Genomic DNA, 23,869 nt, shown 5'->3' on the forward strand with positions numbered 1-23,869 from the left:
TTGAACATAATATGAAATTTATTGAATAAGATTGAGTAAAGAGAAATTAAAACTACAAAAAAACATATGGGCACGTAAAAAAAAAAAAACATTAAATTAAAAGTGCACTAATTTCTTCTCCAACCATTTGCATGATTTGCTATGTTTGTTCTTATGAGTCTCACGTTTCACACAACTTCAACAAGTCTTGCAAGCCATTCGAGTTTTCCAACAAAGAAAACATTACAACCTAATATTATTCCAAAGATCATCCCACATGCATATCCCACTACAATGACCTTCCATCCAAATCCTGATTCTTCTTTATCAAGTGTTGAACATGGTGGCCTTTCTTTATCCTCATTGCAGGATTTTGACAAAGGAAATCCACAAAGCATTGGATTTCCAACATAAGAATTATTTCCAAATGTGTTAAATTGTCGTCCTGTAGGTATTACTCCCTCAAATTGGTTTTGTGAAAGGTTTAAGACTGCCAAAAAATTCAAATTTGTCAAAGACATGGGAATCTCACCCTTCAATTGGTTCCATGAGAGGTCCAACCATTCCAAATTGTTTAAATTACCCAGTGACAATGGAATGGTACCAGTGATTCTATTGTGTGAAATGTTAAGCCCTATGAGAGAATGCAACTCTCCAATAACTTTGGGTACTTCTCCTTCAAACATATTATTTGATAAATCAATGCTTGTGAAAACCGTCAGTATCCTCGTGAGTTCCATGTATAGCCCTTTCATCACAATCACTATTGAATCATTATATGAACTATCATTACCCAAATATTTCAAACCATTTTGATTGTCATTCGCATCCTTCATTCCTTGAAAGTTGTGGATGTATGACACTGGCAAGGGTCCGGTAAAATAGTTATCAGATATATCAAAAATCTTCAAACTAGGAAATGGAGGTTTGATGCCGAAAGAAGCGATGACACCATGGAATTTATTTGACCGTAAACTGAGTACCTGTAAATTTGGCAAAGTTTCTAACCAATAGGGGAACGTATCCTCTATGTTATTATTTCCAACATCCAAAACTTCGAGTTTTGTGCAATGAGCCAAAGCTCGTGGTAATGGTCCCTTCAACTGATTTCCATTCAACTTTAGAGTCTCAAAGGCATTTCCTTTAGAAAAGTTATCAGGTATGCTTCCGTAAAGGTTGTTGTCTTGCAAATCCAGCGCCCTAAGAGAAGGAAATGTTCCCCAGCATTGTGGAACAAGTCCTGTCAAGTTGTTGTGAGCCAAGTTGAGTATAGAAAGGGTGCTTGCATTGCACATTGCTAAAGAAATGTCCCCACTCAGCTCATTATTTGAGACTGAAAAGAATTGAATGCCATTAGGTGGAATCGGAAGATCTCCTCGCAACTTGTTGAAACTTAGATCAATAGAACTAATGTTCTTCCAAGAGTGCAAAAGGTTCTCATGAAACCATTTGGGAATCCTTCCACTAATCCTGTTATGAGAAAGATCTAAAGCTCGTAGGTTTTGCACTGGTGCTAAGAATTTTGGGAAATTACTTAAGTTACTTGAAGATAAAGATAAGTATTGAAGGTTGGGTAAGATACAATCAAAATTATTTTTAAATTTTAGTGAGAGCAAACTATTGTGAGAAAGATCCAAAATCCATAGAGTTTTAAGCTTTGAAAATTGGTGAAAGTCCACGACACCACTCAAACCATTTGATGACAAATCCAAAGAAATAAGATTTTGGAGTTGAAATATTGAATTTGGAAAATTTCCCTGCAGTTTATTATTAGCAAGACTCAAAGATTTCAAAGAAGTAGTTGAGAACTCACCAATTGACCCTGTGAACTGGTTATCACTAAGATCCAAGGACAACAAGGAAGGCAAAGAATAACACCAACGAGGAATTTGTCCAGTTAACATGTTACCAGACAAGGATAAGATCGATAATGTAGAAAGTTTGGTGATTTGGGTTGGAATGGGGCCAACTAATTTATTATCTGATAAATCTAAGGAAGAAAGTTGAGTAAGATTAAACAATGATGGTGGAATAAATCCATCAAAATTGTATCCTGAGAAAGCAGTTCCAGAGAGAGACAAGATTCTTAATGGAGTAGTCCAATTAGACTTGGGAACTTCAACTCTAAGGTTTTTATTCAATGACAGATCTATTTGTTGGAGAATGGGTAATTTGAGGATGTTGATGGGTAATTTCCCTTGGATTTGAGTGTCCAAGAGGACGAGAGAAACTAAAGAGGATGACAGATTAGTTAACAATGACAAAGAGCTCTCTCCGACAGAAGACATGTTCACTTTTTCTAAATAAATCTCTCTTAAATTAGTTGCGTTGTGAATGAGTCTGTTCCATGTGTAATCATCAAGTCTCATTCTGGAATACCTTTTGATGGGATCATTAGGTAACGAGTCGATGCTACCTATAAAAAGATATTCTAACTTTGACAAGTGGGAGATTGTGGAGGGAACATCACCAGTCATTCCAGAGTTAAGTAAATCTAGATACCTGAGGTTGACAAGGTCACCGATTGTAGAGTGTATCGAAGATCCAGAAAAATCATTAAAATCAAGTGTAAGTTGTTGAAGGTGTCTTAGACTGAAAATTGAGCTATTAGGACCCAGTAGCTCACCTCTAAGATCATTGCAGGAAAAGTCGAGACCGATCACATAGCCTGACCTGATGTCACACGTGACCCCATCCCACCTACAACAATCTGTCAAGTTATTCCAAGAATTCATATTTGAAGAATACGAGGAACAAAAAACATCTAACGGAAAAACATGAGATGAAAAGTTAGTAAGAAATGAGTTTTTGAATTGTAGTAAGGCAGATTTGTCATGAGGGTTGCACAACAAACAATTGTAAGAAGGAAAATGAAGAAGCAAAAATTGAAAGATCATGAAGTACGAAAGTCGAACCCATCCCATTTTTCTCACACGGAAGAAATATGGATTTGATTGCAACCAATTCATTGAGTTTAATCTATATATAAGAATCTCGGCTGCAGACATTGTTAGCCACTCTTCTTTTTTATGATTCTTGTAATTTTTTATATGATATTTTTTAATTTACAGAAAAATTAATAATACTTAATTTAATTCGTATATCATTGAACTAATTCCTCAATTTTTATGTTCTTGAAATTTCTCATATTAATTTTTTATTTTTTCTATTTTATATTGAAGTCTTAATCTGGTGAAGATGGCTACCAATTTCCAAAAAGAAAAGACAAGTATTATGTTTGAAAATTCCAAGTCTTGCACCCATTTAAAGGTCTAAAGTCAGTCTTTCTAGTAAATGACAACTGAAAATTTCTAATAGAAATGACAACTGAAAACTTATATGAGACTTTTGGAATGAGAGGAGACTTCAAATGGGTATGGAATGATAAACCATAAAAGCACAGATTTTCTGTGTCACAATTTTCCAACTTCTATTTTACGTTAAAAGTTTATGAATCTTTACAAAAAATATAGTAACAAAAGTTAAAAATTAAATCATCAATCTTTCAAAATAAAAAATATGGTAGCAAAAGTTTATGAATCTTGCAAAAATAAAAAATATAGTAACAAAAGTTTTAAAAAAAACATCAATCTTTACCATTCCTACGAGAATAAGATATCCAAAATCATCAACTTTATCTCAAATCAAATTTATTTTCAGGCACTTCAAATTAAGTTAAAAAAATAGTTGGACACAGAAAGTTTAATTAAATAATAGATATTTATATAATTTTAATAAGCATGTTAATGATAAAAATGTATAGGAAAATTTTGATATCGATTTTTCTTCTGCTTATTTATTTTTTATTTTTATTATCTTCTCAACACAGAAAACTCTATTATTCTTTTAAATAGCTTTACAAAGTCTCTCCAAAATCCAATTATATAAAAAAATATTTATGAAGAGAATATATGACTATTTATAATCTAAGACTATCTCCTAAATGACATTCTAATATGTTTAACACGAAATATAAATATAAAATTTAGAGATTTTAAGTGTACGACATAATACATACACTCATCTCAATTTTGAGTTCTCTTCTTATTTAAGTTTTGTCTTGAATAATAAAATCAAAAATGAAAATCGGTATGTACATATCCACATGTCTCCATCCTTATACACATAATTGTTATAATACTAAAATACTTATAGTATATTAGGTAATTTAAACATTATATTTATTATTTGATTTGATTTTTAGTTTCGTAATTTTTGTTTACAATAATTCTTTTTATTCTCTCTTAATTGTTTGATTGATTAAAAATTCATAAAACTCACTCATATTTTCATAGTGTTTCTTGTTTTTATCACAATCTTAAATATATATTTTCTCGTTATGTGGTTTCTTTGAAATGGTATATTAATATATTTAAAGAAATACAAACATCAAGAATTAAATAATGTATAGAACACATATTTTACTATTGATGCACCTTTTTTAATGTTTTTATTTTTTTATTTTTTTACATAAAAATATTTAACTCCAGTTTCAAATGTTTAATGACATAAATCCTTAGTTTATTAGATAACATAAAAAAACTCATATCTGTTCCTTTTAACCCTTAGTGTGTTTGTTTCATTTAAAGAATCTTTATTTTGCAAAACAAAAAACAAAAATCATTCTCTATTTTAATTGTTAACTTGTTCAATATCCATCAAATTTACTTTGATCTCTAAGGTATTTTTTCCCTATCATAAATGTGATTACACTTTTTTTTTCCTTAATTTTGTTCAAATGGTATATTACATTTTAGAAAATGAAATCATAAATTTCATTCAATCAACACATTTCATCACTTTTTACACTTTTGTATTATTATTTGACTTATAAGTGTTATGTGGTTCTCTAATTTGATATTTACACAATTGTAATTTCTTTCTTGATATTTGACAGTAAATTAAAGAATATATGTATCCTTTTTAGATTTCTCATCAAACTATCTGAGTTATTTATATTCTCCATCAAGCTACATGGGCTCCTCATCGAGCTTTTTAAACTCTCCATTGCACATAGTAAGTAATAAATAAAATTCTTTTTATAAGAATTTATGCCACACATAACAATTTTCATAATTCACAACTCAATTAGGCAACAAAATTTACAAAAACACTAAGAAACTCTTTTTGTATTTTTATTAAAAGTTGGTGTACAACAGAAAATTAACAGAGTATATACAATTGTTAATATTATATTTCATTCACTTCATTATCATGCATTTCTAAACATCTGAATTCCAAGTTAAAATCAACTCACAAGTTTATTTAAATCCTATTTCTAATGATTTTCTATGGTTTCAATTTTTTGAATCTTCAACAAGCAATCATACATTAAATTTAAGAGTCTTAAGATTACTACTAAATAATGTTATATACCTATATACAAGCTACATTAAGTATTCAATTTTAGTTATAGATTTAAAAGACGTTTTCCAACATTCAATAAACCAAATATCAAGATATGAATAGTCAAACCAAGACAAACATTAAGCGTAGAAATCAAATAGTAATATAGAAATGAAAAATATCATGAATGAAGAAAAAGACCTGAGGAGAACTTAGAGAGTTTTCTAACACTCTTAGCAACCTCAAGAGACTCTCCCAAACATCCAAAAGTGATTTTTATTCTTGCAAGTGAGGAATGAACCCCTTTATGAGAAACATAATTAAATAATTCATCTTTAACATATCAGTTTTAAAATAAAGAGTGCATACTATAAACGTATACACAAGTTATTAACACAAAAAGTTCAATCACATCCATTTATAATTTGAGTTTACCTCGAACCGTGTACTCAAGCGTGATACAATATGAGAGAAAAAAAAAAGTTCTAAAAAATACATAATTAACCATATTTGTTCGCCTCATGTGTGGTGAAATATATAACTAAAAATAAAATATTAATATTACTTATTCTCACTATGAATATCAAATGAATGTGGTCCTAACTCTTATTGTAGAAACTTCCAAAGAACGAAAATATTGTGTCACAATTTTCCAACTTCTAATTTACGTAAAAGTTTAAATCAAAGTTATCGATGTCCACTATTTTTACAAGTTGCTAAAATAAATATACAATATTTTTGAAGATGATATGTATACAAAATATACTAAAATTAAAATAAATTATATATATATATATATATATATATATATATATATATTAAGTTACATATATTAAATAATTAGTGGTTAAAACATTTGATTACATAAATTATTATTTTTATTGTCGAAGAACCTTTCTTTTCATCACAAGCCATTGTTTTTAGACTAGATTTCTGCGATGCCAACAAAAACAAACAAAAAAATTAAGATTTATGTTCATTCTTCAAATATTGACATGTAATTGAGCAAGAAAATAACAGTTTGTGGCGAATATCTCCACCATCAGACAAAGTCCTTCCTTGATATTTTTTTATATAATGAATTTACTTTTAATAATAACACCAATCATATCCACCTTAATTCTCAATTCTCAATTCTCAATTTTGTTTCATTGCAGAGAGAAAAAAATATGTAGAAGTTCAGAGTATATATAATTTTGAAGTGTGCTTCAACTAACATAGATATAACATATAACATGTCAACTAAACAAACCTTGATTGATTCAAGGATGCTCAAAGATAAATAGAATTAATTAATCATTTGTAAATTAGTAACAACATAACAATGTTAGCTCGATGAAATGTATTTAAAATAAACTTCCCAATTAACTTTGTGATATGGGAATTTGATTATGACAAGACGAAGACGAAGGTAAGGTTCTATAGTTTAACATGGTTGTCTTTGTCAAAAAGAAAATTATACTTGAGAAGTTTTTCGGTCTATCTCACCGCGACAGGTAGTAATGCGTGAATATTTTATGACAATAATAGTCTTTAGGCATCCACAATTACAAAAGAAAAAAAAATGATAGTCCTCTATTATGCCTCTAAAACATTTGAACGAAAGGTTGAGATCGATCATGTGACCTGACCTAGAGTCAAACCTAACCTTTCCTTTAATTTTTTTAGAAGTATGATAGAAGATTATAATTTTTTTTCCTTTTGTAATTGTGGATACCACTTGCAGCAATATGCTATGTTGTTTCAAGAATTCATGGAATAAGGATCAAACCTTAGTGAAGGTTTGATAAGGCATGAGCTTTTGACAAGAAAAATTTGTCCTATAGTTGCACAACAAACAAGTGTAAGAAGGAAAAAGTAAGAAATATTGGAAGATGATCAAGTATGAAAATAGAACCCAATTCATTAATCTCATATGCATGAAATATGAATTTTGGTTGCAACCAATCCCAAATATTTGATTTATATATGAGATTTTGTAATAGAAATGACAATTGCAAACTAATATGTGTGACAGTTTGGAATGAGACTTCGAATAAGGTATGAAATTGAGAATGTTGAATATAGTAAAAACTATATATGGGATTAATCTCTTTTGTATTGAATATACACGTAGAATATTATATTTATAATAGAAGAAATATGGGTTAAGCCCCAAATACAAAGAATAACAAATTAGCTAAAGATAAAAGATAAAGATAATATATTTAACACTCTCCCACAAGATGGTGCATACAAATCGTACGTACTAAGCTTGTTACTAATACAATCAATAAAAACTTAGTGAAAATATCTACTTCTACACTCAAGTGATACCGAATTATTAACAATTTACGAAGACAACATAGAAGACAAAATATCAATCCAAAATGTCACCCCTGAGTAATAAATCTATAAGTATACTATATATAAATCTCTTCTTGCAAATCGTTGTTAAGGAACACATTATTGACATCCAGTGGAAAAATAGGTAATTGTTGAAAAGTCATCATGGCTATAAAATAACTAACAAAAACCGCCTTTATCATTGGAAAAAAAACATATATGGACAAGTCAAACTAGTGACAGAAGAGACAACAGCGAAAGAAGTTATTGATGAACACGAGAGAGAAATCCTAAAAGTTGTAGAGAATAATATTGAAAATGATGGACAACCACAAAACTTCAACTAAGATGACTTTGACAAAGGAAATTACAGTAGTGAACGACGACCAATAGTGATTGAAAGCGACAAACTATAACATACTAGGTTGTCATCAACAACAACTGGTGGCCTTTAGTGATGGATAATGATAGACTACAGAAACTATATTGTCATCAATAATGGATGGAGCATATTGTAACGGACAACGATAGACTACAGGAACTAAATTGAGCTACATAAAAACAAACTTCACTCTCAAGGCGAACGACGAAAATGACAGTGTATTGATAATAGATAGTGAAGGTGGAAGATCTTATTCTTCAATAAATGTCCTTCATTCATTAAAACACCAAGAAATAGACTCCCTCTCAAGGAACAATGATAGACAGAGGAGCAAATAGTGGACAACAGTGAAAAAGACACAGTAAAGAACTAACATTAAGATATCATGACTAAGATACTCAGACACAAGTGTTGAAAGACAAAATTCTTAGAACAATCATCAACCGAAAGTAGCAATAATGTTAGAAGAAACTTAGACAATCAGATTCTAATACCGTGTTGAATATAATAAAAACTATATATATATTTAAATTTTCTTATGTTGAATATACACATAAAATACTGTATTTATATTAGAAAAATTAATTAAACTTAAAATATAAATAAAAAATAATAACAAACTAACTTAAAATAAAGATAAGATAAAAATAATATATAAGAGATACCATAAATTTAGCATAAAAAAATAGTTTTTGCAAAAGTTTCGGCATAAGACAAAGTCTGTCTTTGATATTTCTTACTTATTGAATTTACTTTTGGAATGTAATTACCCATCACTATAATTGCACCAATCATATCCTCTCTTCATTTTCAACTCTTCCTTAGAAAAAAAAAATGCAAGTTTGAAGTGAGTTTCAAATAAAGATAATTTTTCTACTAACATAACATAAATATAATGGAGTATAGAGGGAATTTAATGGAAAAACATAACAGTTACACATGATTTCAACCCACAAATTTTGATTCAATCACCTCTTAGATAAAAAAAATCAACTAATCATTTTAAAATTAGTAACAAGGTAAGTTTGATTAAATATAGTTAGAAAAAACTTCACAATTAAATTTCAGTACTGAGAATTTGATTATGAAAAGACCAACATAAGGTTCCATAGTCTAATATTGTTGTCTTAATCAAAATGAAAATTATGGTTGAGAAGCTTTACGTACTGTCTTGTACAGCGGGTAGTAAGGCGTGAATTGCTTTATGATGAGAATACTGTTCACACATCAATTATAAAAACAAAATAAAAGTAAAAATATATTTTTAAAAATATTATTTATAATAGGTTATTTTATAATATAGTAGTAATAAAATCCATGGATACAACAAACAAAAGCTTTTAACAGTGCAAAAACACCCCATAACTGCGAATGTTTTCTTCTACCATAATTGCTGATACATCACCAGCCGTCACAATTCCAAAACCTACACAGAAAAATCTGCTGCAATAAAACCATCCCGGGTAGCTGAAAGTGAGTCAGCACTAACCAGTTTACAGCTACTGATTTTACTTTCAATCTAAATTGTGAAGGACTAATCATACTGCAACTCTTGTATTTTTTTTTAATGAACTATTAGAGAAAATATTTCTAACTACACATGGGAATTTAATCTGGCTTAGAGAAAGGATACCCATTATCAATTTACTCTTTCGTTGCATTGGATGGACAGAAAAATTAACTGCTATATAAACCAGATTATACTATTTTCATTAAGTCGAACAAGGTTTAAAATATGAAATGAAGGAATAGGCAGATGTGGTTATAATAACCCATATATCGATGCATTACTTCTACTCTAAAATTAAATGAGACTACCACGGTAACGCTTATTCACCCGTTCTAAAGATGGGTGAGGTGCAGGAAGAAACAGAAAATAAAAAGGTAGACAGCCAAAGGAAATGGACCGAATGGTGCGGCAGGAAACTATATTTATGCTATCGGGTTATACTGAGGCTGACAAGTCTCTTTTACAACATTACATTAACTCTGCTACACCATTCCACAGCCCTCACTTAATTTGAAAACTACTGACTGAACAAAATCTGGAAGCAATTAAGATAAACAAAAAAAAGTCAACCAACTATACCCTGTATACACTCACTAATCCAAAAATCTTATGTACTGATACAGTGCAGTGATGATGATCAATGACCTCAACTTGAAGAACTTCCACAGTTGGAAGTAGTAAAGCTCAACGGGCTTTGGTCAGCAGATAGTGTTGAGAGCAATGTCACTCCTTTTGACAGAAAGAATTACATACCACAATTTTAATATAAAATCTGCAGAAACCACCTGGATTGCTGATCTCACTAGTTGGCCTATACAGAGTAGCCTTTTGCTGTTTCCCTGTTTTTACAAGCCCATAGATGGAGAAGAATGCCAAATTCATCCCACGCAAGTTTTCTAATTATAAATCTTTACTGGCTTCTCAAAAGTATGGCGATTCTGAAACAAAACCCAAGAAATTTGAAATGGTGTGTAATCAAACAAGTTTTCTTAAACTTTAAAACTAAACTTCAGTATTACCAGAACAGTGAGCAAACTCAACAAAAATAAGTAGAAGAAAAAAATGTACTTCAGAAAATAGTTCTTGTAGACAAGATTACTCACCTGGTTGACAGCATATGATCTTTTTGGAGCATTATCAGTATGCTCCAAGCCAAGATACTGCTCCCAAGCACCATACACATCTCTCCTCTATATCACAAGATACAATAGTTCACACATATGCAAATGTTACAAAAAGTGAATGCAATTAACACAGCTAGAAAAAAAAAAGGCAATTCGCCAATAAATGGGAGTACCTGAAAACGATTGGATACAATGTCAGAATCCTGAAGGTACTCAGGACGCCCTAAAGAAAAAAAAGCAAATTTCCACTGGCCAAACAAAAATATATATTAAACAATTAGATAAACTCACATCAAATTTAATAATATTTATGGACAATGAAACTTCCACCAAACAAAAGAAAGTGTTAACCAAAATTGAAGAGACATAATATAACCACCGAACAGACAAAAAAGAGGAAATACCTTTGCAAACTCATCATCAGGAACTTGAAGTTTCTTTTGTATTCGAACTTTAATTTCAGTCAAAGTCTCCCCTTCACGTATGACCAAGAAAAAGGGTTCCCCAAAGTTCTGAATTTGCTGTCATAACAAATCAAATGGAAACACATTACAAATGATTTGGCATATAACTAAAGCCGTAATGAAGTATCAAAGCCATCACGATATTACAAACTGCACTACGCAAAATGGATCAAATACAATTATATACCATTTGGTTCTGAGCCGTATCTTTCGTGAAATGATACACATGGATTAGGCGATCATGTGGACCAAGATTTTTCTCCTCTTCTGGAATCTGCAAACCACAAGAACAGCAACTCATTTATATTGTCACAAACTGAAATGAATAATTGATTATGCATTTAGAAGAATCAACTGATGCAATCATTTGAGTAAATCAAAGCAGGAACACTTCATGGATTAAAAGCTAACATCTCCCTTCCCAGCCCACTCAAAAAAAGAACGAGACTACTACCTCTTCTGCACGTAAAGTCCAGTATTGATCATTAATGTTTTCAATCTTCTCATTGGGAGGGAAAACCTGCACAAGCAGAGAGGCAGGGTAAAAACTAATTACAAGATCACAAGTAAAAGTAACTTCAGTATTATATTGAATTCCGATTATTTGTTAATTTTGATCAGAAAAATATAAAACAATAAACAATAAATGCACGATCAGTTAAAATAGAGGTAACACAACACCTTGTATATCTTGTGATAGAAAACTTCAAGCAACCTAAGCTCGGCTTCAGGGGACGACAATTCCACCTGAGAGAACAATAATAAATGAGCAAGAATTATATCAAAAGAGTCACCACTTCAATAACAAACTGGAGCACTCAACAAAAACAGTAAACATGCTTCACGTATTTCCTTTTTTTAAATTAAAGGAGATTGAGGATATGATTTCAGTGGTCAGTAAGAATAATATTTATACATATTAATGAACTAAACAGTACTAAGACAAAAAAACCTTTGTTTTCAGATCATCAAGGACATCCCCCACAGTGCTCTGCTTTGGAAGCCTAATGGTATGAATAACCACCTGAATAAACAGTTAAAAAAGGGTCAGAAAAAATCTAGATAGAAACCAAAATAAAATCAGATGACTATATACTCACTTCATCCTTGGTAGCATGGTGAAATGCAACTTTCAAAGTTTTCAAACCTTGTAATTCTGGCAGAGGGATGTCAAGTACTTCATAGTACAATATGTCCGAAGTCTGAGATGCATTAAGGAAAATAAGATGTTTTATTTTAAACAAGAAACAAAAAGAAAGATTAAGCATTAAGTCAATGATTACCTGATTATAGTGAACCAGCATTTCAGACAAATGCTCCACACCACGATACTTAACAGGCTGGGGTTTTGGTTGCTGAGAGTAACAATTGTGTGGCGTAAGCCTGATTATGGATGGATCATCCAAACCAAGTTGTTGAGCCACTCTCTCCACTACATCATCATATTTATAGAGCCTTGACCTATAAATTAATGTTCAGAGTAAATGGTAAGGATGTAATTCCATGCAAAATAATAAGTAAATACTTGCATGTTGTCTCCGCTAAAACTAAAATATATTAGATCTAATGATTTGCTCTCCAATAGATTACATGATGCTTACATCTCGAGGCAGAAGTCATCTTCCTTGGGTTTATCAAGAGACCGAAAGTGAACAACCTAAAATACATGAATTGGATATTACAAAACTAGCAAACATCTTAGAGTAAAAACATAATGAAAAATACATGGTGTATTGGTTACAAACAGACAGATATGTCCAGGCATGGACAGAGGAGGAAGGAGGAGAAAATGAAACATAATACAATTGAATGCTGGGTGGTGATAATGTTAGCATCACATCAATCCACACAGATTGGCTTTAAATGAACCCGAAAAAGAAAAGTACCTGGCGGTTGTGCACATATTCTAGGTATGATGGCACATCTGGATAGCGGACATGTTCCTCATTGTATATAGCAGGAGCTTTCTGAAAGCATATAATATCTCCATCTTCTAACTGCAAATTTAGAAAAACAAATGAATACACCAATCAAAGATAGTAAGACAAAGTGCACCAATGGCGTTTATAATACCTGGCTAGCTCGAAATGTTAATTTCTTATCAATAGGTTCACACATAACATTTGGCTCAAACTTAATTTCCTGCACAATAATAGTAGACACGGTAAATTTACAAATGTCATGGGTAAAGTAACGCATTGTGATCAGAACCTAAAAAATGTTAAAAAAAAAGGTACGTGCAGAACAGATCTTGAGATATGGCTTATGCTGAAGAACATGATGTACTTTATGCATCATCAATCATCAGTAAGTGTAGTTATTAAACAAATATAAAGTGTTTAGATCATACAAGGATGATGTGCAGTTTAAAAATTTTCATGGTGTTTAACAACTGATAAAATATTAAACGAGAAGAAAAACAAACCTCATATAGTCCAATCTCTTCATCAGGGTCATAACCAGCCATTTTGTTTAATTTCGTCAAGATTTCCAATGGCTTACCAGTATTCTTCACAAAGAGCCTTCCAACATAACTGCCACAAGAGGGAAATACGTTGGATGTCAACAAAAATTCATGTTTTGCAAAAACCAGAAGTTCAAATGTAGACATTACTCAGTACCGTAGCTCCTCTTTCTCAGGATCATATAACTTGAAGAAAAGTAATATATCATCCTTTGTCTTGTCAGGTGGTGCAATAGGACGTAAATCCTAAATATTGATGTAGTTTGTCAGAAGGACAGAATTTGAATATTCACGTTCATGCAATCAAATTGGAATAAAACTTCCATAAATACAAATGTTACCAGCCCAAGCTCCACTTCCAAAAACAATTTCAACTCTGCATTGTGAACCTTGTTTGATACCTCTCTCAATTGTCCGACCTGCAATGCAAATCAGATCAACAAAAAAGTATGAACAACTTCAGATAGCACAGAAATACGTGGCAAAAATTAAGCAAAAGCTGGGAGATATAAATAACAATAGAAGTATTCACCACCCCCAACACAAATAATAAAGCAAACCTCAGGGTCAAAAAAATAGTTTAAAAAGTCTTTAGCAGTTGCTTTTCTTATTCATTTTCAGAAATAAAAGACAACTACCCAACCATGGGAGAAATGAAATGATTAAAAGCAAAGCCAACACAGAATTAACTGCAGGTCCAGCCTAAGAAATACAAATCCAAAATAAGCAAATCAGCCAGGAATTTAACAAAATTGGCATGTTGATTAGACATGAAGCATAAAACAGATTCAACACACATATGTGGGTTAAACAAGAAATGGATATAAAGATCGAATGCGGGTATGAAAGCAAAATAATACAGAAAAACTTCAATCAAGCTCAGGAATTTACAGATTGTGCTTCTTCCATGGGTGTCAATGGTCGATTTGGTCGATATGTATGGTTTTGCCGCTTTGCCCACAGCCAAAAGCGCTGGAATTGAACTGGTATGTTAAACTCTTTAGCAACCTCGTCCTGTTAATCACACGGATCAGCCAGCGATCAGATTAAAAAAATGAAAATAGGTGTTTCGAGCAAGCATATATAGGAAAGCATTTATTTTTCTTAATAGTATTTATGTCATAGCTGTGATAGATAAGTAACCACGCAGAACACTTTATAAATATTTCATATATTTTCAGTTGCATTTTATTTTTAACTCTTTATGCTAAATTAAACTAAACTACATTAACAATAAGATAACAATGTTTAGTCAAGAATAACTTGAGGTCATTTTTAAGACAATAACTGTCTTTTTCATTCAAGACTTTTCAAATTTCTTTGCCCATGTCCATGTCAATGAAATCTGTGTTTCCTGTCACTTTTGGCTTTTCTTTGTAACATCTTCAAATTCAAATAGAAAATCAAAGAACAGAAAGATTTATATGGAATATGTTATCATTCCGCTAAAGCTTCATAAGTTTTATATTTTAACAGTGTTCTAAAACTAACGATCACCTCAGAATAAGCAACAAAAACTAATGATTTTTCTTAAGCAGACATTAAATTTCTAACAAATAAGGCATATTATCAGTATTCCATATTATCAGTATTCCATATCCCAAATCCTAGGTGGCTTATCTCCAGTCAATTGATATCAAGACTACTGATCAACTGTGAACATAATATGGTGAAAAGAAGGGGCAAATTCCATGTCACTGAATCCCTCTCACAAGGAAAAAAAAACAAAATTATAGTGTTGCTCTTTCTTTGAAAAATAATTCTACTGAAAAAGTTCTCCTTTTCCAATCCTATTTTGAATTTTTTTTCCCATTTAATAGCATTTATAATAATATAGTTTTCTGTCAATGGACAGCTTATAACATCCACAACATAAAAGAATCCTAAACAAATAAGGCATGCTGTCAGAAAAGTAGTTTGTCCGGAATCATAATTTTTTTCCAAATAAAAAGCAACTGCTTGACAAGAGAGATTTACTGCAGAGATCAGGTCAAAGCAGACAAGAAATGAATAAGATATGCCAAGCCAAAACACATCTAGCACGAGAGCTAAAAGTGTGTTTAAAGATTATACCTTAAAAAGGTTAAAAGATGTTTGTTTTTGGACACGGAAACTCCTCACTTTGTCATGGTCTACAAGATCAAAATATATATCCTTTCCAATCTGCTCTGCAAGGTCTTCATCTCGTGCCACCTATGAAGTGTCACATGCTATCAGGTTATATCAAAATACAATTTGATTAGGTGGCACACAGCATATGTGTATAGACACAAACAGTATTCAATTCTGAACAGCAAGTTAGAAACTAGCCACAAGGAACCTTTATAATAGTGTAAAGGTGAGCCTCCGCCTTTTCTTTCTTTTTGTGCTCCTTTTCTTCTTGTTCTTTCTTCAACCTCTCCTGCATTAATCCATTGAAGAAATTGATTGCAAATTTTTCAGAATAAAGCAGAAACAACAGAAAATAGAAATTTAAATGACAACACCAAAATAAGCTTGGTTTGATGTTGGCTTCAAGTACTCCTAATAAATTTCTCACGAAAAAGTTATAAAAACAACTTATTAGTTTATATCATCTGTGTACAAGGATTAACTTATATTATATTACACCTATTCTCGTGCCAAAATTAACTTTGTACAAAATGTGGTTTTCATCTAATATAACCATTAAATCATAAATATTACCTACATCACTCATCTCAAATCCAATAAAACTTCAACAATAACAATCAAATTTTTAAAAGTAAATATTATGTTTACTTGTGTACGCAGTGACAGCAAATATGTCTGAACCTAGAATCCAATGCAAACAAACCAAAGCCATCACATGAATGAGGCAAAAAATAACTCTGGATTAATATTAAACTAAACAAATGATTTGTAGTCTATCTTATAAGAACTTTTAATCCAAAGAGTTTTGTATAAAATTACTCTCCAAAAAGTTATTATGTAGCGTAAAAGTATAACTTACTTTACACCAGTGTAAATTAATCTCTCATATGTAGATAGATAACAAGGGGAAAAAATCAGTTCAGAACAGTCATCAAGTAGACTGTAGTATCTGACTAGAACATTCGTATTAAATTAGCCATCTGCATTTATTTACCAAAATGCAGTTGACAAACTTATTACTATTTGACTTGGCATAATTTATATTGAGCCCAAAGTACCTAAGAATGATCACCTACCCTTAAATGTTCGGCGATGTCTTTCTCATCCACATTGCATATTACTTTGTCCTTGTCAGCTTCCCGTATATATACCAGCATATAAGCATTTGAATATTTGGTGAATTTAAAAGGAGTGTTGTTAAACCCAGGATTCGTCTGTGGTAACTGTTAAAATAGGTTTAAACAATCAATAAGTAAACGCTCAAATATGGGGATAAATTCCAGAGCCAAATGAAAAATCAATTACCTCTTCCTCGCCACCATATTGCTCCTCTAATGCCCGTTTAGTGTCTTCTTTAGTTACCCTCTCGTCATCAAATTTATACCTAATAGTCATATACATTCTATTATATATCCCATGCAGTATTTATATTAACTCATAATAATAGGGTACTCTCAACAGACCACTTAAAAAATCAGTATTTCTTTAGTTATCCTAAGTATGCTACACAAGATTATATAGTTGAGATTATAGAAAGTTACCCATATAAATCTATGAATGTGAATTTTCAATTTTCAGTTAAATGCTATCATTTACAAGATATTTTCCTTGTCTGTGTCATGTTTATCACATGTATATTTATTTTCTCAATAACTGTACATTTTTGCAGGATCCTATGAACCATGTTACAATGAATGCAGCAAAATCAACATTTAAGTATCTTATAATCTGACCCCTGGTAGTCATCATCACTAATGCACAAAAAGTACCTAGTTTATACGGCACTGAACAATTCAGATGTGGTAATTATAGTATATACATACCACTGCTCAGAGAGAGTTGGCCTGATAAACGCGTAATAATGTCCACCATGTACACCACCACTATGAACCAAAACACTGGAAAAAAAATTTAAATCTGTCAATATATGCATTTGGATAAAAAGTTGGAATTGCGAACTAATGGAAATCATCAGCACTTTGAAAGAAAAAATACAAAGTTGATGGACTTAATTAATATTTTATAATGGTAATTCCAAAATTTTAATATTAACTATTGTTCCAACAAGATTTAAAAATTCAATCCCCCACTTGATTTGAAAAGTTGAACATGATTATCAAACACGCATGTTGAGTTTACGTTCTCACACCCCCATTGCCCGAGTTGACTGCAATGAGTTGGCAAGTCAAAAGGAGTTTCTTTTTAAACCGAAATGACACCATTGATAGTCATTTTCAGTGAGGAAATTTAAAAAAAAATTAAAAAAAAAAACTGTAGTTAGGTTTGTTCTTCTCCACCTCACCGAAATGACACCATTGATAGTCATTTTCAGTGACGAAATTTAAAAAAAATTAAGAAAAAAACTGTAGTTAGGTTTGTTCTTCTCCACCTCACGGATTAGGGTTTGTTGTTTGGTCTCTATTATTCGTGACATGTCTCTTCTCAATATTTGTATGAACCTATTTATTTAGTATTATGGACTTATTTTACTCAATTATGCTATTGAAATATTGAATTAGTATGCTATTTCTATAAATTATTTTTTTTCATAAGAAAGAGTTTACACCTCTGGAGTTTGATAACCTTGATCCTGAAAGCTTGAGATGGCAACCCCAAGATAATTTCTTTGTTCTTTCCATTATATATCCTCAAATCATTTTCTCCTTATTTTACTTTATCACTTTTTGCTTTCTTAAGACTGTAGAAGTCATTGATTGTACTTGACTCAAGTACATGGGTAAATTATGAGAAAATATATACTGCTTCCATTACCACAACATTACCTATGATTAAACAATCACCAAGCACCAATAAAAAACAATGTAGTGTAGCAACAAATAGTACTGCCATTAGCACAACATTACCTGTGAAGTGTGTAAAGATTGCGGACATTCCTATCAGCTTCGGGTGATAAATATTTTCCATTCTCACGATCAAGGTCGAGTTGCATGGGAAACTCATAACGGTCATTAATCTACATAGCAGAAGAAAGAAAAAACTTTCATGTATTGAAAAGAGAGTTTAACCATTCCATCAAATGAGAACCCATGGACAAAAACGTAAAACTAAGTAATGCCCATGATCCCTCTGGCAGAAAATATCCCTTCAGGTGATTGTTTCAAATTAAACAAATTTTAAGTACATATATAAACATGCAAACAAACGAACCAACCAAAAGATTTTCCACGCAGAGCAAAGAAAAGCAAAAAAGAAGTTTCAATTTCAAAAAGATATTGAGAAAAATGCTTGCAGAAATTCTTCAATATTTTCATCGTTTCAAAAAGGTATTGAGAAAAATGTTTGCAGAAATTCTTCATTGCTTTCATCATCTCGGGGCACTATTGTCCAACACAAGACATGTGCTGAATAACTTTCTTGCATGAAGTAACAGTATTGTAAATGAATACATACCATATATAAAGAAGGATATCATTGTAGATAGTCCAGCATAAGTAATTAAGCTAATCGAAAAATCTTCAATCGTATTAATAGTTGAGCTACAGGAAATTATTTGAACCTTACTCTGACTGCAAACTCTATCATATGGCAGCAAATAAAGTACCTAGAGAAGAAAATATCCTATACACCAGAGTTTGTTTGACTACCAACCTTGACCATGGTATCCCGCATAAAGTCATATTCAAATCTTTTCAGCTGAAGCTGAAGAACAGGAGGGAAATCAATGAATAGGACACCCTTCTTAGCATCCTGAAAAACAAAAGAAAAATAGTCAGTTTATATGTGAAACTGTATTGAAAACTTATATATTTGAGTGCATTCAAACGGTAACTATCACAAACTAAAAGGATTCAGTTCAGAACTTAAAAATTTGCAATCAAAAATTAATTTTGTAAAGTCATAAGAACTCAAGATTTAGAACTTCTACAGATGATTTATTGCAACCAGACTCAAATTAACGATTGCAACCAACCTGCAAACCATATTGTTCAGCATGGTATTTGTTGTCCCCTTCAAGACGTTCAACTTCAACATATTTGTCAAAGGAAGCATATACATCAGGACAGCCTTTCACATCAAGCTGAAGGTCTGCAAGGATATGTAAAAATTAATTAGAACCTAGTGGTATGGTACAATTAAACCATAATTAACTTCAAAATGTACATGGAGGTACCATAAAACGACTCCTTTCTAGTTGATTTATAGTCCACATTGATGCATTCAATATAGTTCATATGATGTCCTTCAAATAACTTCTGTATAGTTCCCTCAACAACAGTTCCCTAATGACAAAATAAACATAATCATCATGAAATTGAGAGGATCTTCCACAAAAAATGTTATGCACAAAACATCCAAAAGGCCTTCCATTACCTTCATTTTGTCTTCAAGTTTTTCAGAAAGGACTCTGTTCAGTTCTTGAACATCATGCTGCATGAAAGAATCATACGTATCCCATCCAAAAGATTTAGTGAGCTCCTTTGTTGCAACACTGGTGTCACTATACTGGAGCTTGTAGAATAAACTCTGCAATGCCAAAGGGATGCTTGCAGAGGGCATGTCATTCTCTGTTGTTGGCATGTGGTACACAGCCTGAAATATGACCACCATGACACAAGTTCATCACTATCAAGCCAAAAAGCTAAACTTATGAGAGAATAAAAGAAAAATAGGGCCTGACCTTTCGAAAATAAGGAATGTGATATAAAGTTTGGAGTAGAGAATTCATATAACATGTAGCACCCTGGTTCTTAAGTCCAACATAGCCAGTCTCCTTTTTTGAATCATATGTCCAGTAGTCAACAATTCTACGAACAAGAACCTCGGCTTCAACTACAAGAGTATCATTCACAAGATACCCTCTGGTAGGATCATACAATTCACCGAGCGGCATAAAGGATGTGAAACCCCAATCACTTTCCCGCGCATTGAATTGGTGCTGTGTGTCTAAATTGTGTAAAACAAAGTTACAACAAGACATATGACATGAGTATACCTAAAAACCAAGACCATTTTCACTTTCTTCACTTATTACTTTTATTCCATTGTAAATTCAAAAATACAATGTACTAGATAAAAGGTAAAACACTTTAACTTCTCAATACAATACATGCACTAAATAATAAATACTTACCATTACACTTCCATGCACTAAACAATAAATACTTACCATTTGTTTCTTAACCAATAACCAGAGCCATGAGAAAGAGCCATGAGAAAGAGCCTTGTTTTATTTAGCATGTTAACGATAACAGTTCGTTCAGGATAAGTAATATATCTAGATTTAGATACAATACTACAAGCAAATAAATTGAACACACACACATAAGCTGTTCATAAATTAATTGCAACAAAAATCCCACCATTTTCTATAACTTTAGTTCAAGCAATGATCTTTTCTACACACATATATGGTACATTTTGTAACAATTGCAAGGAACAATTTAAGAGACTACCTTTTCTCACAGAATATTTATTATGGATTTGATTAATAACAGCCAAGCTAAACTGTGCGTATCTACTCCAGCCATAGGGCAAACTAGAAGAATCTGCAACATCCAAATACATGGACAAATAGTCCACATTGTTCCCTTTTGGAAAAATAAGTACCCGCCTGCAAGACAAAATTCAGAAGAGATCATTAAAGATAAACTCGTCATTAATCAACTAAGCCAATGTGAAAACACATTGTCAATACCATTTATATCCACCAACAACAAATATTTCTGAATACAGCTTCTTCGAATTCATTCTAGAAAAGTTGTCAATTTTCCACGTGAATCTTGTTGATGAAGGATCCTCGACAGGCTGGCTCTCCACAGTGTTGGCAGCATCAGGTTGTGCCACAACTAGTATCATCAAAATCAGTGAAAAAGAACAACTGAGTATCATGCTTTAAATCAGCCCATAACCAGAGAAGAAACCAAAAAAAAAAAGAACTAGGTCCTTTACTTGTTGAAAAAAATGAGTAAATGGAAGAGAAAGAAAGACAATGACACTATCAATAGACATTGAAAATAGACAACATCCCTAAAATGTCAACTAACAAGAAAACACTTTTTGTCTAGAAAACCTAAAACTCTTGGACAAATTTGTCAACTAACAAATGTCTAACAAATTTGTCACTCCATGTCTCTCTGTCAATCAAAAAATGCATGAAGTGACTCCCGGTCCTCTGAGAGGAACATCAATCGATCACATAAAACCAATATATAGAGTAACAAAATTAGCAGGGGTTTCTCGGATCAAAAGTGTAAGAAACCAACATGTACCTTCCATGGGTTGGTGATTATTCTCCGCCAAATCAGTGTGTGGGACAAGCATCTCCTCATCCTCCTGCTGCTGTAAGAACCAAACACCAAACAAAAGCTAATAACTATAACCGTACTTCGGATCCACTGAAGAAACAAAGCCAATTAAATCCCCAAAATCCGAGCACGAAATGCATCGTAATTGAAGCAAATTCCAGTCTCGCAGATCAAAACCACAACCCCTAAACGAAACCCCATCACTCCCCGCCAACCCATCCCTCCGACCAAAACGACAATCAAATTAACACCATTAGACGGAAGAGCAAAAGGAACAAAATCATGCAAGTAAATAAGACAAAACAAGAAAAGAGAAGCGAAATTGAAAACGCGCGAGTGAATGAAGCCGGAGCACGGAGAAGTTGCGGAGTGAGGGTAAGAGACGTACATCAATAGGAGCAGGAGTCATCACAGTCATGGCGATTACGCAATTGACCTCGCGTGGCGTTACTTGTGGGGAAGCAATGGAAGAGAGAGAAATAGAGAGATAAAGAGGAGAGAAAAGGGGGAAGAGCACTATATGGAAACGAGATCACCAGAAGCAATTGCTCAGTTTCTATTGCTCGAAGAGGGAGAAATGTCTTTGGTTTTTATTTGGGGGATTTACCCACTTTCGGTATTTCACCCTCAATTTCTTGGACAAATTTGTATCTTCCTCTTTCTTCAGACACTGTCAAATAAAATATGGAATTTCTTCCACTTTTTCTAAAACCTCTCTTAATCTATATTTACTAGTCTAGTTCTATTTCAAAAAGATTATAATCAATCCAAATTAATTTTCTGCTTTTATTTTTACTATTAGATTAAAATAATAACATATATTTAAAAAAAACATTGAAGATTATTATTTCTTACATATAGTTATGAAGAAAAAAGAAGTAGGGATTCTTGAAGATTATTAAAATTCTTTTTCGTCTTTTTGAAAAAAGAAATTGACAAGATTTAGTACTGTATTTTAAATCTTAACTAGATTAGTTGTCATTATTTTATTAAAATATTTGATCGCATTAAAAATATTTCATGTCAAGAAAAAAAAACACATCATCCAATTGTTAAATTAACAACATTGTTTTTAAGAACAAAATACTAATAAAAGATATATCCATATGTTTTTGTCTCTGGTCTATCTATGTATATGCATGGATCAAGTAATAAATATAAATTATTTATTATGAAAATGAATTTTAGATAACAGTGTTCAATAATAATTATTAATTAAAATTATTTAAAATTAATATATATATATATATTTAAATTAATAAAAAAATATTTATAAAAAATAATTACAAAATAAATAAATAGAAATCTATAATAAAATTATAAAAAGTATTTATATTTACTTTTATAATTATCATTTTATTAATTTTTATTATTATAAAAAATGAACACATATGTATTAACACATTTGTTTTCATTAATTTTATAATAATGGTTGTTATTGTTGCATTTTCTTCATTTTTAAAAAAGAGATATATAAAGATTAATAGTAAAATTTTCTAGCATTTATTCATAGGGACTATTTTCAATAATTATTAATACATACAATTTATTTAATAAATTTTATTGATCATTTGTTTATTTTTAATATTTTATTTCTGTTAAAGTCATCTATCTCTATTAATATATTATTGGTTAACCAAGTAACGTATATCACTTAATTAAGTATAATGAGTTACATTACTTCAATTTTTACCAATCAAATAAAATATATTGTTGATCTGTAAAATTAAATCTAGGTATTGTTTTAAAATGGTCAGTTTCAACCTTTTTTTAAATAACTAAATAGTAGTTAATTGAGTAATAATATGGTTGTTAAATGATTCACTGTCTTATAAGATAACTGTTAACATTATTAAGCAACCTATTTATTTAAAAGTATTTCTTAAATAACAAATAA

General features: G+C 31.4%; 2 protein-coding genes across 3 annotated transcripts; both read right to left on the reverse strand.

The window, feature by feature from the left end:
• LOC124840344 (receptor-like protein 7) lies at positions 1-2,962 on the reverse strand. Its single transcript, XM_047316381.2, has one exon. The coding sequence runs from the start codon at positions 2,946-2,948 to the stop codon at positions 168-170; it is 2,781 nt and encodes a 926-aa protein (XP_047172337.2). The 5' UTR covers positions 2,949-2,962; the 3' UTR covers positions 1-167.
• Positions 2,963-9,934: 6,972 nt separating this feature from the next.
• LOC124828636 (ubiquitin C-terminal hydrolase 12-like) lies at positions 9,935-22,542 on the reverse strand. Of its 2 annotated transcripts, none has more exons than XM_047301992.2 (32): positions 22,361-22,542; positions 21,937-22,003; positions 21,363-21,513; positions 21,121-21,278; positions 20,346-20,611; positions 20,039-20,257; positions 19,839-19,947; positions 19,638-19,753; positions 19,316-19,414; positions 18,571-18,680; positions 17,530-17,604; positions 17,012-17,090; positions 16,783-16,929; positions 15,915-15,995; positions 15,668-15,787; positions 14,486-14,608; positions 13,936-14,013; positions 13,752-13,840; positions 13,556-13,664; positions 13,204-13,272; positions 13,017-13,127; positions 12,732-12,787; positions 12,414-12,591; positions 12,231-12,332; positions 12,083-12,154; positions 11,812-11,877; positions 11,585-11,650; positions 11,318-11,404; positions 11,071-11,187; positions 10,840-10,914; positions 10,646-10,732; positions 9,935-10,480 (listed from the first exon to the last, which is right to left on the reverse strand). In XM_047301992.2, the coding sequence occupies exons 1-32, from the start codon at positions 22,388-22,390 to the stop codon at positions 10,439-10,441; spliced, it is 3,354 nt and encodes a 1,117-aa protein (XP_047157948.2). In that variant the 5' UTR covers positions 22,391-22,542; the 3' UTR covers positions 9,935-10,438. The 2 variants fall into 2 exon arrangements, with proteins under 2 accessions (XP_047157948.2, XP_047157947.2); XM_047301991.2 differs by having other exon boundaries at positions 21,937-22,006.
• Between the last annotated feature and the right edge of the window lie 1,327 nt (positions 22,543-23,869).

Source organism: Vigna umbellata, chromosome 1 (assembly GCF_029865625.1).
Source record: "Vigna umbellata cultivar VRB3 chromosome 1, Vumbellata_1.0, whole genome shotgun sequence".
NCBI lineage: Eukaryota > Viridiplantae > Streptophyta > Magnoliopsida > Fabales > Fabaceae > Vigna > Vigna umbellata.

Coding starts and splice junctions, on each gene's coding strand:
- LOC124840344 (XM_047316381.2), bottom strand. CDS start 2,948: ATGAATTGGTTGCAATCAAATCCATATTTCTTCCGTGTGAGAAAAATG.
- LOC124828636 (XM_047301991.2), bottom strand. CDS start 22,390: ATGACTGTGATGACTCCTGCTCCTATTGAT. Junction 11,405..11,584: donor GGACTTTACGTGCAGAAGAG/GTAGTAGTCTCG, acceptor TGTGGTTTGCAG/ATTCCAGAAGAGGAGAAAAA. Junction 11,188..11,317: donor ATACGGCTCAGAACCAAATG/GTATATAATTGT, acceptor TTGTTATGACAG/CAAATTCAGAACTTTGGGGA.